General features: G+C 47.9%; 1 protein-coding gene across 1 annotated transcript; it reads left to right on the top strand.

Annotated features, from left to right (window-relative positions):
* The first annotated feature begins 947 nt into the window (after window positions 1–947).
* On the top strand, window positions 948–11,906 carry LOC119168378 (iris). Its single transcript, XM_075865558.1, has 5 exons — window positions 948–1,255; window positions 3,139–3,359; window positions 7,687–7,918; window positions 9,858–10,177; window positions 11,318–11,906. Exons 1-5 carry the CDS (start codon window positions 1,106–1,108, stop codon window positions 11,676–11,678), a joined length of 1,284 nt encoding a protein of 427 aa, XP_075721673.1. The 5' UTR covers window positions 948–1,105; the 3' UTR covers window positions 11,679–11,906.
* The last annotated feature ends 2,480 nt before the right edge of the window (window positions 11,907–14,386 follow it).

Genomic DNA, 14,386 nt, shown 5'->3' with positions numbered 1-14,386 from the left:
CCCACAGTGGAGATGCGCCACAGTGAATATGCGAACAAGGTCGAGCTTTTGCACACGGTTGCAGCATTAGACGATCCACTCAGCGAAATTCGCAGTATAATTGTGACACCTGATTGTTACTTTGCTGTTATAAAACGCTTTATTATGCTCATCTCAACTCGACTCCTTTCCCCTCACCAAGCCTGCCTGGTCAGTTTGTAAGCGAGTTCCAAGCACTAGCGTCGTTCAGAGGTAGAATACTGGGCTGGCACGCAGGGGACCTGGATTCGAATCCCATTGTGTCATTGGCGAGTTTTTTTTTGTTCTTATTTCGTGCGATAGTGGTTACGTACACCGGCGGCGGTGGACAACTACGGCGCGCACGTGAACCGTGTTGAGATCTCATAACAGCTTTCGCTGAAAAAAAAAAAGAGCCGTAATACAACACACGTGAAAGATATGCAAAACATAGAAATGTATTAGCCTGACGACAGCAACGCCACATAGCTTGGCTATTTCATCGGCGTCCGCGAAGTGGAGCTGACTGAACTTTTCAATCCTTTAATACTTTCAAATATTGCTTTTAAAGTTCATAAAAACGAACTTTCTGTGTGGGTAAGAGCCACTCGAGCAGTATACGATCGTCGTCAGAAGCTGCAGTGCGTTGTTCTATCTCTTTTGTTTATAAATAATTCGTTTCTCGGCCAATCCCCCAGAGTGTGCATGAGCCATACACACGACAATCATCATCATCATCACCATCATCACAATCATCATCATCGTCGTCATCATCACCGTCATTGTGGTCGTCGTCGTCTTCATTAACATCATCATGTGATGATGACAATAATAATAATCATCATCACCATCATCACAATCATCATCATCGTCGTCGTCATCATCATCACCGTCATTGTGGTCGTCGTCGTCATTAACATCATCATCATCTCGCGCGCTAGGTACTCGCCAATCACGAGTAGGCTGCAGCGTCGGGCACGCGCAACACAGCCACGTTCGATATCCCAACCACCGCAAGTTCCTTCCAAGGAGAAGAAACCCGTCCATTTCGATGCCAAATCTTTAACCCTGACCCGGTGATTCGAAACCCTCGACGACGGTCCCAGCTATGAGCAGCACCGTGCTTAATAAACCGGCCGCGGAGCCCAAGAAGACCTCGTCAACCGCCCAGTCCCAGCAGCCCCGGGCGACAGGGGAGGCGAGCGGCAACCCGGCCGTAACCGCTCTCAACAAGCTCGGCCTCTCGATCTTCCAACAGGTAACAATAACACCGTATTTACTCGAATGTAACGCGTTTTTTAAGAGGATATAGTCTAACTTGGGATACCTGAACGCATATGTGTTGGTGTGTTTGTCTCTCTGTCTGCCTGTCTGTCCAGCGATTAACCACCCGGCCAAAGTTTAAACACCTGCTGAACGCCCGGCCATCTTGAACCGGCGGCTGAATTTATACTTGTGAACGTAGTCAACCGAAAAGCAAATACTACGCATATCTGGTGCGCAACATCAATACGTATAAGGTGGTGTATTCCTTTACTATAAAATACATAGACACGTAATTCAAAAGACCTGTGTGTATCTTACGCTGCGCCTAAAATGCGACGCTATATGCCCGAAAAAGATGGCCGGTCGAAGACTATCGTCTTTGAACGAAATTCGCCACGATGTGCGCAGACACGCGACCATTTCTTTTTCAATTTTTTGCCACCTTACTTAAGTTGACCCTCGCGTTACAATCGAATACCGAACTTGTTGTGTTGTGGTTCGCTAGCATAGTTTCGGTTTGGTTATCGAAGCTGCTAGGTGGCGCCTCGCTCAGCAACGGCGATGAAGACACTTATAAGGCACTTCGTAAATAAAGTGCGTGACGAGCACTCCAAGTCGAGTAGTCATTCTACAGCGCTCCGCATAGCTGGCGTCGTCACGTACTTCTGCTTCGCCGAGTCGCTTAGCCGCTACACGACCGAAATAATTTTATTTCTTCCTGGGCGTAATGTAGCCAGCCCTTGCGGCCCAGATACACCTTTCCAAGTAGCCATAGAATGAATTCACTAAAGGGGGCTTATTGCCTCACGAATTAACCATCACAAAAAATTTGGAATACGCCCAAAAGATTTGTCACACGCTGTAATTGTATTCTATTTTCCCTCGTTCCGACGAAAGCACTGAAAGCCGAGCTGCAGCGAGGGACGGCACGGGAGAAGAAAATGCGTCACGCGCGCCTTGTGACCTTGAGAACTATTTCTTCCCCCCCCCCCTTCGAATGTTCTGCTTTTCAGGGAGTTCGCCCACGTGGACAAGTCGCGGCCTCCCGCGGCAGCCCCCGTTACGACCGAGGGCGCCATGCTCAGGTCAGCCAATGGCTGATCTTACTGGCACGAGACGTAGTGCTCTTGAACGTGAAAAGTCATTTGACGACAAAAGAAAAAGCGATGTTTATAGCTGACTTTGACAAATTATTGAAGATCACTGGCCTCGTGCTGCGCTATAATATATGGAACGCGTGTTCTCAGGAACCTCTACTAACGACCGGAAGCGTTTTCTGGCCATGCCTAAAAAGTGTTGCAGGGCGCCTTTAACTTAGCATCTTATAGTTCACGGCGCGGCCGCTAGACGCGGGACTTTGTGAAAAACGTATTGTATTCGTTATTTTCCGCCAGTTTCTGTCTGAAACGAAGGCTGTTTCTACCGTGATCCTTGATGGTAGCGCATGCTGAGAGCAAAAGAAGACGTATTCGAGACACCACAGCACCAACTTTCAAAGCACGAACGTCGCACGACAGTTTTATTACCCGCCGATACCACTAATATATGTGCCAACAAAGGCATACGTCACGTGTGCATAGCTCTCACAACCATCAACTATAACCTACGCGCGTATACATCACAAGCCTGAAAATACATGTATCGAGGGAATTTCTCCTATAGTGCTTAACCAATAACGGCGATCAACTTACGCTACCATGAATAAACATGCTACCATACCAACAAGCCCACATTGCCACCCTCAGCGAGCGTTGTTACCAATTTCAGCAGCACCCAATCTTTCAGTCTGGCTAAATATCTCGGCGGCGAAAATTTTGTTCGGTGTAGCTCGAAGTCACTTTCCGGTTTCTTTTCCACGCACGTACGGCGACGCAGGCGGCGGAGCACCTGGACCACAACGTCCTCCTGTGCCCGGCTGCTGTGACGGCGTCCCTCCTGACGACGCTGGGGTGCGCCGAGGCCGAGACGCACCTCCAGTTCCTCGAGCTGATGGTCAAGGAAGGGGGCAAGCTGGAGCACCTGCAGGCGGCCGTGTTCGGCGTCTTCGACGCTTTAGAGAAGGACAAGGCCAACGCCGAGGCCGCCCTCATCTATAGGTACATTTGTTTTGAACGCGAAAGTGTTTTATCCCGCAATCAACCAAGGCATCAGTGACGTATTTCCGTCACGGAAATGACGTCGAAAACGCGCACGATCAGAAGACAAAGGAACAGAGTTCTGTAATGGGAGTCAAGCCCACGAACTCTGGTTCAACAACAATAGATTCCAGGCACGCTATTCACTTCACCACGGGCACATGCTTTGAAGGCTTGACGCATTTTATATCTACCACTATCCTCTCAAAGCACTCTTGGTTAAGTGCTGTAACGCATCACAACTGTGTCATCCGCAATTAGTTCCCCCAATGCGTCATTTCTAAGCGCCCCTCTCATTCGGCATGTTGGAAATAGAAAAGCGCAATTTTGCCAATTCCGCTCTAAATAATAACAAACGTTGTCAACTCCAAAATGAGTAGTTTAGTGCCTGGGAATGCATCGAATATATTTTTAAGATCGGGACCTCAACAACACTTTCACTTTCGATATTCGAAGGATGGATTCTCAGTGACATGTTATAATAGTGTGACGTCACGGGGAGACAGCAACTGGCGACGTGCTAGCGGCAGATTTGTAGTTTGCTCGTGGTGCACGTAAAAAACGACGAGCTAATTGTCGTACTAAGCGACGAAAACTTCAAAATAAAGGTAAAATATTTTATACCTGCTGTCTGACTCCAGTGTCACGGTGCAGCGCGTTAACACTGCTTGCTGGGGAAACATCCATTTTTACGATGTCTCAACATTATGAGTACTCCTTTAAAGGAGTTTTTCTATATCAAAAAAAGTTAAGGGTGGGGGGAGGGTCACACTAACAGACACGAACAAAGGAAGAATGACGACGAAAAACCGCACTTTGTTTGAGTATGTTGATGCACCTCCACTCCCCCTCCTTTTTAAAGGGGAAAGCCTTAGATTAGATGCCTTATAAACGAGAAAAGTGACCATTGAATATATGTATATATATATATATATATATATATATATATATATATATATATATATATATATATATATATATATATATATATATATATATATATATATATATATATATATGTCTCGTTATAGAAACCGAAACTATAGCCAGAGAAAAGAGCTGTCGCAGTAAATAGCTAGAGACATTGATGTTAGGTCTCCGGCCTTTCATCTAGGACACGGAGGAAACGAAAACTTGTAAAGTGCCAAACCATCAATCAGTTGTGTACAGTTAAATGGACACTAAAGTCAAATAACAATTTACGTGAAAGTGAAAGCTCAATGAATGACAATGTCTAAAACGACAATATTATCAACAGCATGCCCTACTTTCCGAGTAATTAAGGCAAGAGAGCACATGCACCGCACTAGGACATTCGCAAAATGATCCCGATGACGTGAAATGTACCACCTGCAAATAATTACTAGTAATAATACTAGCTGCACTAAATGAAGAATTTTTCGTGCATTCAGAGAGATAATAAAGTGCTACTTGTTCGTTTCTATTTGATTCATGAAAAAATGACCCGCCGGACGTTACTATGGCGAATGGCGCGAGTGGTTCAAGAGTTCAAGGTTCAACTGGACAGGCGGTGCCATCTAGCGGGGCCTAGTTGAACCAAGCACGTCTGCCATCATGGAGGCCACGACAGGACATTGTTAAATGGCCGTCGTTGCTCATGTGGCTCCCGCTGCTTTCGTTCTGTACTACTATGGTCTCGGCGGCCACGAAGTAAAGCCGGGCAACGTTGTGCACGGCAACAGTGACGTGAGACTTTCTGCTTGAGGCGGATAACTTGAAGCGCGATAACCCGATGCGGATCACTAAAACGCGACTTTACTTCAAAATGTACACTTCCTTGGCCCAAAAGAAACACTACCAGGTTTCTAGACCACTATTTCAGCAATCAACGTCGCCTTAATAGTTGCTTATTGAAGTGTGGCAGCTTGGGCTTTAGTGTCCCTTTAAACCTGAATATGGCGAAAGTAGTAAAACAGGCAATTTACTTCATATAGTCGCCAAACACTTCTGCTACTACTACTACTACTACTTTCTCTCTCTCTCTCTTATTTTTTTTCATGGTAAGAAACAGAAGAGTGTTCGAGTAAAAACACATTACAAAATTAAGGTAAATTCAATTACCTTTTTTTTTGAACCGGAGAATTGGCGACCTCGGCTCGATGCTGCGCCGGCAAATAAATGTGCTTCACGGCGGACGAACGTCACGCATGAACCCGAAATAAATGCAGTTCCGATGCACTATATTTATCAGTAAATACATATTCGCAAAAACCGCGTGCAACTGAATTATAAGACGACTAGACCCAGCGAAAATTTCAAATTCATCGCGTCGATCTTGCTCCGGGTCAGCACTGCCGCTACGCTATACAATCAAATCACGGATAAGGCGCTTCGTTTTACTGAGGCTAAGAGCCCCACCACAGCGGTCTTTGTGGTTATGGCACTGGAGATCACCAGGAACACATGAAGATCAGCCAGGAATCCTCCATACGCACAGAACGTTCTATATGGTTAAGTGTTTGACGCGACTGACGGCAGAATTGAAGAGGCAGTCTTGGATCTCGCTCAAAGCCGGTGAAGCACTGTCAGTTCTATTTTCGGGGACAATTACGGTATTTAGTAGTTATAACACGAACTTGTGTTCGCCCACAATAATAGACAGTCTTTTCTATATATCGCCTGTTTTGAATTGAAACTTTACCGGCGCTCTACCTACAGACAGTCTATTTTAAAAGCTTCTGTTACATTAGTTAGTGTAAACATTCTCGGCAGAAAATATCGATTATGTGTGGGAAATAAGGGCGTATATACATTACTTTTCATCGCTGGTTTGTTGTTGAGTAGAGCGGTACGGATGACAGCATCCTAATTATCTGCAGCATTATCGACAATGTTATACGGTACACTTAATTAATATACGGAACATCGATACCCGTGTAACTTTAAAACATTTTAGTGTCTCTATTGTATATGTATCCCTGGAAGTGTACTCCGGGATACGTTTATTTATCTTTTTGCAAAACTATCTTCGTGAAATTTCGTTATGTCGTCTATAAATATTTCTCAGTACTTGTATTTTCAGGCTTTCAGCACGTGTATTTTGATATTTGTACTTTCAGAGTACTTTGATGAGTGTATCTGCCCAGTTCTGAATAATGTGCATAGACGCGTTCCATTGTGCTGGAGCTACACAGGAACAGCATTATGATTGTGGCTCTTGTGAAGAACGCCTTGCTCTGCTCCAATGGTTATTCTGTGTGGCACTCGCAAGAGAGAAAAACATGAGAATTATTTCGTCTGTCTCTTGACGCACCTGCGCTTGAACCGAGAACAAAAAAAAAAAAAAGCTCAGCCAAACGACCAAGAAGTCTGGGTTTGTGTTCACACATATAGTTGTGAAAGCGTGTTTTTGCGTTAATTAAAATGGTTTGATCCATTCTTTCAATTGTTTATGTGTCTGTCTCTCTCTCTATCTCTTTTGCGTCAACGGGATTGGCTGTGCAGAGCCGCATCCATTCTGTATGAATAGCCACGCACAGTTCCAAGAACTTTCTCACTGACACGCTTGTGCCTAAAATCTCACGTCTTGGAGCTTCCCAGACCAAACTACATATTCTCTTTTTGTTGACTCAGTGTACAACTTAGGCAATAAGGAATCTAGGACCAACGTTAAACATATCGCACTCGTCATTTGAAAGTGCGGCAAGCAAGCGCCCACTGCGGCGCGCTTCAGGATGGATGGATGGATGGATATGGCTGTACCCTTTAGATCGGGCGATGGCTAGCGCCACCAAGCCATAATACTTAATGAACCCAAAAGTATATTTATTTATTTTTCCTTAAAAAGTGAGTTTGAGGATTCGTACTTTGCAGTGAAGAGTTTCATTTTCACTCGTGCCTTGACTTTAGCCACCAATCAGATAACCTCCTTCTGGTTAAGTCTACTTGCTTAAAGTCTATTTTGCCCTCCCGGTCCCTAAACCCCAGTGCTTTGAAAAACTCTGCGCCATCATCCTGAACTATAGGGTGAAGCCCTTTATACAGAACATTATCAAGTGTTCGGCAGTTTCCTCCTCCTCTCCACACGCACTGCATATTGTGTCTACCCCTTCGTATTTGGCCCGATATGTCTTGGAGAAAAGCGCCTCAGCGCCGCCTAGTAGTTTCCGTGCAAACGGCCACCCCTGGCGGACCACTCTCGTCCCACTACCCCTGTCTAGTTCACTATAGTACGGGTAAACTGGAGAGATATACTGAGAAACGCCACCTTCGGCCTGCGGTGGACTAAATCTGACTCATGATGACGACGACGATGATGCAAACGCAGGATGTTCGTGAGCCGACACCTCGAATTGAGCGCGGAATGCGAGGAGATGCTCAAGACGCAGCTGCGGTGCCGCGCCGACCGGGTGTCCTTCCGCTCGAGCACCCCCGACGACATAGCGTACGCCGTGAACGGGTCCTTCGCCGACGGCAGTCCGCTCATCGGAGAGGTGCTCGCTCCGCAGGCCGTCGACACCACCGCCAGCCTGCTGGTCGCCTCGGCATTCCACTACAGGGTATGTTTCACAGAAGGTCTACAGACCTTTTGATCGGCGAGAACAAACGCCGCCATGCTGGGCTTCGCACAGAAGTACAGAAATCGACCTGGCACAGACACGACAGTGCAGTTTTTTTTTTAGTGTTCATATGTCTTTTTAACGAGGATTATGCCGGCGTCCATAGAGCCATTTGTGAAAAGGCCTATGTATCTTTTTTAGGTCTACACACCTTTTCACAGCAGGCTCTCTGGGAGCCGCCAAAGTCAGCTCTAGGCTGTGGGAGATAGACCTGAGCTCGCAAAAACTGCACTGCCGAGGCGTCAATTTTCGCGCTAAACTTCACCGTCCAGAAAGGCGGTCTTTCTCGTGTGAACTGAGGAGCACGGCGCTGCCATTTCGGCCCCGCCCCCTTGTGCGTACATTGTAATATACAGTACCGGGAATGCACCTTTGCATACAATGCTCCCTGGATTCCGCGCCGTAATTTCCTCAGTGCTGTTGCAGATATGCGCGGGCTTCTAATCATGCACTGCACAGGCGGCGACGTCAGTGTGTGTTGACCTTCGGATATTTCTGTGTAACCTTGCAGAAAAAAAAAAGTTCCCTCTTTCTGAAGAGAAGGAAGCCTCCTTTCGGTACTGTGACACTTAGGTACAAATGCTGACGTCACTTCCGGGGAGAGGGGGGTCATAAAATTTCAGTAACAAGCATGCGCTAATCGTTGTGTGCTCTTCTTTGAGCCGCTGCGTGTTGCTCTATCCATTCATCGCAACATGCACAAAAAGAAAGAAAAATGCAGTTTAGCCTTTGTAAGCTTAGTTACCACGAGCATAAAGTACGCTTAGCTTGATTTCGCAAACAGTATACCGCCCACACAGGTGGCGACTGCAACAGCTTCGACCTTGGCACGCTTCCAAGCTTGGTATGTGCTTCTCTATAGCCTACAAATCTGGCCTGCTCCGGTGTTTCGAAAGCTACCCCACCTTTGCTTGAGATATCGCAGCCCGCCCTCTAGCTCCATCTACTTGATGATTGGATTCAGCCTGTCGCTTGCGCTGAAGCGCGCATAGATGGCCCAGCCGAGGCCCCATTCATAGCGTGAGCGAGCGACAAAGCGGCAGAAAAGCAGCCGTTAAACTTGAGCCTAGCTGGCATCTACGCGAAAATTCGCACGAATAGTTATTGCGCGGCGAGGTTACTTTGCCTCGAGTGCTCTGGGAAAACGGGTCATTGGGCCCGACGTTCAGCAAGAAAGAGTGGGACACGCTCCTGCCAAGCCCCCTCTCCGAAGACCAAATCTTGGCTGTGATCGGGCATGCGGACGCCAATTCATGTCGCTCCCGTCGTGAGATTAGACAGGTTCGCGTTTTTCCGGACCAAATAAAAGTTTAGTCACTCACAGTCACGTGGTCCCGCAGCCACGACGCCTCTCCGCAACGTATGACGTGGCGCCACGTATCACGAGGTGCCTCCTCTAAATAGAGGAGGCGCTGCTTGTAGCGAGCGAGGCGCCAGGACGAAAAGGCAGCAGCTGCAATGGCTGTAGCGTCCGAGCTGGCAGAGAGCCAATAGGGTTCGAAGTCTCGGATATGCGCTGTTTTGGAAATAATACCGACGAAGAAGACGCAGAGATGAACAGAATTACAGACGAGACAAAGCGCCTACTTCTGTCTCGTCTTGTCTAGTTCTGTCCGTCTCTGCGCCTTCTCAATCAGTAATATTTTAAAACAGCGCATATCCAAGATTTCGACGTCAACCAACTATACCCAGTCGTCGCTTTATCAAGAGAGCAACACGACATTAGCTCGCATCTATGCAGTCACGCGTTTTTTCTTTTGTAAAGGCTCCCCGGATGTGCCTTGCGTTCCGCATCGGCGGCTCAAGGTCATGGCGACGCAATGAATGACCTCGAAAGACACTGAGCAGTAAGAGCTTTCGCTACACACCAACTCCGCAGGGCCTTCGGGAGCCGCCATTCACGCGCAGCCCGGAGGAACTGTCCTTCAAGCCGACGGCGACCAGCCAGGTGTCGCTGGAGTTCCAACAGGGTGCGGGCTCCTTCATGTACGGCGAAATCGGGGACACCGAGGCGACCAAGGTGCTCGAGTTGCCGTACCGCGGGGGCGCCGTGTCCCTGCTTCTTCTGTTGCCGGACAGGGCTCGACTTCTGAAGGACCTGATAGTTCAGCTCACGCCGGCCTTCCTATCGATGGTCGCCGGCTGCCTCAAACCGAAGAGAGTGCGCGTCGAGATACCACATGCCAAGATCGAGGCCAGGTACGACGAAAGAAGCTTTCTTGGGCCACATGACGCATAAAAGGTGAATGCTAAAGCGAATCGGGGCGGACCACAAAGAAAGCACGAGAAGCAGCGTCGCTGCCTAGCAACTGTCGGGTATAGTGCCAGTGCTCGTCTCGATCGTCTCTTATTTATGGGTCCGTTGCGCATTTTGCGATAAAATCTGCACTTTTACAGATCCGACGCATGTCTTCGATATTTTTGGCATCCCCCTTTTTCAAACGGCGCGGCCACGAGTTCGCCATACATGTGTGTCACTATATACTGGACGCTTCACTGAATGTGTCAGATAACTTCCGCTGAGTCCCTCCAGGTGGTAGAAAAGTCACGAACGGGAATACTGCAGCGTGAACCCGTAAGTACCACAAAGATAAACAAAATCTATGCGAATTACGTATATAAACTTTTTTTTCATTCACCCTCCTTTGGTGTATACGAACCGAGCGCCAAAACAGAATCGTACGGAGTCCGGTCAAGATCATGGGAGAGACCTTTGCCGTACGTGAAGTGGATACGAAACAGACCGATGATGATAATGACTAATAGTCACGGTCCGCGTGACCCTCTCGAGCCGCTGGCTATATAGCGCTAATGTTTTATAAAATAGGTAGCACATACGATGGCACGCACATGTGCGCATGTGTCCGATTTTCCGGGAAAACATTTGGGGCAACACGTCCGCGAATACATCGCACCACCACCAAAAATTTACACATGCAGCCGTGAATGAACATATTCTTTGCTACAGCAAAGCTCTCATCGTTCGACTGATCTCTTCGCTGCCAGATAGCGTTACCAACCCGACCGCTCAAGTTTACAGCTGCGGTGCTCCGCCCAAAAACCTAGAAATTTAGAGAAAAAATAAAGAGATTGCCGCATAGTTACACCCGCAGCTTCGGTTCTCTCGAGTTTCACCTGCGATTACCGCTTAGTCCACGACCCCGGCAATTAACGCCATCTGTAGGTGTATCTGGGAACCGCGGAGCGCGACAGCACGGACTCTCGTCTGTCGTCGGGTACATTCCTATAACAACTCCACTGTTGAACACTTTCTAAGGGCATGCGCCAAACACGAAGGCGACGGCCCATACCGTTTCGTTGCAACGTCACTTCCTGCAGGTACACGCTGAACACGACGCTGATCCGCGCGGGCGTCAAGCAGGCGTTCATGCCGAGCGCCGACTTCACCCACCTGGTGCCCAATGGCGGAGTGCGTCTCGGCGACCTGCTGCACAAGGCCACCCTGGTGCTGGACGAAGGCAGGCCCGCGGTCACCGACAAGGAACAGCAGGACGCGGTGGCCACGTCGGCCGCCCCGCTCGGACCGGACGACGTCGAGTTCGAGCTGACGCGCCCGTTCATATTCTTGTTGCGTAACACCAGCGACGGCTGCATCCTGCTCCTCGGCGTCGTCAGGGACCTCAAGAAGATGCAGTCGCAGCCCGCGACCGACGGCCCTGTTGGGGTCGGCGTCCAGTAAAACGAGCGTTTTGTCCTCAGACATGTTATTGTAGATGCCACCTGGGTACCCTCCTTCGACCGTAGCTATTTCGCCTGGTCGCCACTGTTGACAGTGTGCGCATTGTACCATTTAGTAGAATACGAGTACGTTGATGCATGTGCAGTCCTGTCCAATGTTAATGAGAGCGGTCAGCCACTCGTAAAAGCAATAAGAGAAATGAAACAATTTCGTACCCTTATAAGTAAAATGCCCTCGATAAAACCACATGTACAAATCTTTACTCATAAATGATTCATTTTTTTAAGTTTTCAGCCGTTTCTTGGCGACGACATGATAGTTCACTGGCCTGTTGCGCATTCTCACGAATGCGTTCATTCATTGCATTCCTATCTACTACAGGCGGGACGAGGAGGTAAGTTGTATAGATTCTATGGCCGCCTCCTACCTAGCCTGCTAAATAAAATACTATTACCTTGCGCCTTAACTTATAAGACCCAGCGTAGCCAATGCTATCGTGTACTCTAGCGACACCGTTCAGCGGTCTGTGCGAGAAAAAGGCAGTTTCCTAGTATAATTCTTAGTAATGCTCTAACGGTCAAAGTGGTGCGTACCCCTGGGCTATGGCAACGTCTTCGGCCTGTTGGAGTGCCCAGAATAGCTTGCACAGAACTGTTCCCCTGGTCAAGTTCTGGTAAAGAGGAACAACTCTGGCCAAGCTATTCTATAGGAGATTGCCCAGAATATTTTATCCTCTGGTGAAATTTTGGTGGATTACGCAGAATAGCATGCCAAGGGCTGTTCCTCTGGTAAAGCTCCGGGGGATTGCCCAGAATAGCTTGTCCAGAGCTGTTCCTAAGGTAGAGTTCCGGTTTGTGGATCTCTGCATAGCACAGTATTCCACTTCTGGCGACCCCATCTGACAGCATTTGGCTAATCCAACAGGATGCGAGTCATAGGTATACGCATTTCCTCGCGTAGAGACGTCCGAATACACTGAACCTGGTAAACAGTGGCGTGTAAGCCACCGGGTTCGGCTTTGTTTAAAGCAGTCGACATACGGGCCTTCTCGTGCTGCTACCTAGTGCGTTTATGACTTTTCTCGCTAAGCTTCTTGTGAGTCTTAGGCCATGTCCCTACACTGGAGGTGTAGCTGTGCAACGTACCTACTACACGCTTACCGTAACTTTCAGGAAGTAGAGAGGTTACCACTATGCCACTATGGCACGAGTCATTCTGCTGATAACCTTGGTATTCACTGTTGCGTGCTGCGAAGAAGGCTCGTTGACAGGCGGACCGCGAAGCGAGAGCCCGCGAAGAAGAGGCGACACGAAGGTGGGGCCTGTATCGATATTGCCTTCTCCAACTTTCAACTGCAACCACTGTAGTTCAATATCCCCTCGCCACATACTTCATGAACCACAAGATTGTAAATCTTCAAAGGAAAACAAGTCTCACAGCTTTGTAATCAGTAATGTACTATAAAATTGCATCGGTATGTGAATGATTACAATTTGGGCATATATAGGTGTATATGCAATCCCCCCTATAACAACGTGTCGCGTCTTTATATGAGGAGGGCCGCATCATAGTGCGACTGCTTGTGAAACCTGAACTGTGTGCCCTGTGTGTGTTATGTGCCAAGTGTATCTCCTCCTCCTCTCTCTCGTTTTTTTCTTGATTGATATGTGGGGTTTAAAGTCCCAAAACCACTATATGATCTTCTTCATTCCCCTCTCCTCCCCCCGTGTAGGATAGCAAACTGGACTTAGTCTAGTTAACCTCCCCACCTTTCTGATATTTTTTTTTTCTATATCTCTCTCAATATGAGGACTCGTACGGGAGAGTCGCGGGTTCTTCCGGTCTGTTACGAGCTAGCTCCTCCATCATCGTTTACTTCTTGGATGGTACGGATGGAGGAACTTTATTTGTAGTCTCGAGAAACGCGGCTAGCGAGCAGTAGAGATGACGGTATTTTTTGCACTCTACTATTTAGCGCACCTTCTCTATACAGAAGTGAAAGTGCGCTAGTCAGCAGTCTATGAATGTCAACCGAAAGTTGCAATTTTTTAAAATTTTATATCAGGAAAGGTCTGGTATCCCTTTCGCACGCACTTATCGAGAAATTCGAGAAACACTTATCGATAAGTGTTAGTGAATGGCGTAGCCAGCGCATAGAGGGGGGAGGGGTTCTATTACACCCCTTCCCCCACAGTACGCTACTGGAGTTGATGCACGCACGAATAATCGACAACTAGGTTGAATCTCTCAAAGCGCTCGCCCCGTGAACGTTGCAGCACGTAATATAAGTTTTAGTTCGGCACCCATAGCAGCTATGCGGTGGCGCATTCGATGGCATGTTGACGAACGCTCGTCAACAAACGCTTAGAGAAACGACTTTCTTTTTCTTACATCACCTCGTTTTTTGTTTGAGTGTGTGTGTGGAAGGGAAATCCCCTTGAGTGCGCATGTGGTAATTATGGGGCGGGCTTCATTATAGTACACAAGGGGGAAATCTGGCGCTGGTATCTATGGAAGCTGCAAAGCATGGCACCTCAACCATCATGATGGTACATGGATTTGCTCAAGTTCTTTCTGCTCTGTGTGGTCCGGAGCCGCTTTGTAGCAAGGCCAAGTTCAGCTAAATGCTCGGCAATCCTAGTCCCGTCGCGATCGAGTCAATGCGGAGGCCTATAGCCCCGGCCATTTTCGGCCGAACAATTCGAATC

This window comes from Rhipicephalus microplus, chromosome 6, assembly GCF_043290135.1.
Source record: "Rhipicephalus microplus isolate Deutch F79 chromosome 6, USDA_Rmic, whole genome shotgun sequence".
Lineage (NCBI taxonomy): Eukaryota > Metazoa > Arthropoda > Arachnida > Ixodida > Ixodidae > Rhipicephalus > Rhipicephalus microplus.
Note: the sequence above shows the minus strand (reverse complement) of the source record. Positions and strands in the feature narration are given on the sequence as shown.

Bases quoted from the DNA above. Each gene is read 5' to 3' on its own strand.
- LOC119168378 (XM_075865558.1), top strand. From the start codon at position 1,106: ATGAGCAGCACCGTGCTTAATAAACCGGCCGCGGAGCCCAAGAAGACC. The intron at 1,256-3,138 runs GTAACAATAACA...ACGGCGACGCAG, and splicing joins GCCTCTCGATCTTCCAACAG to GCGGCGGAGCACCTGGACCA. The intron at 7,919-9,857 runs GTATGTTTCACA...CCAACTCCGCAG, and splicing joins CCTCGGCATTCCACTACAGG to GGCCTTCGGGAGCCGCCATT.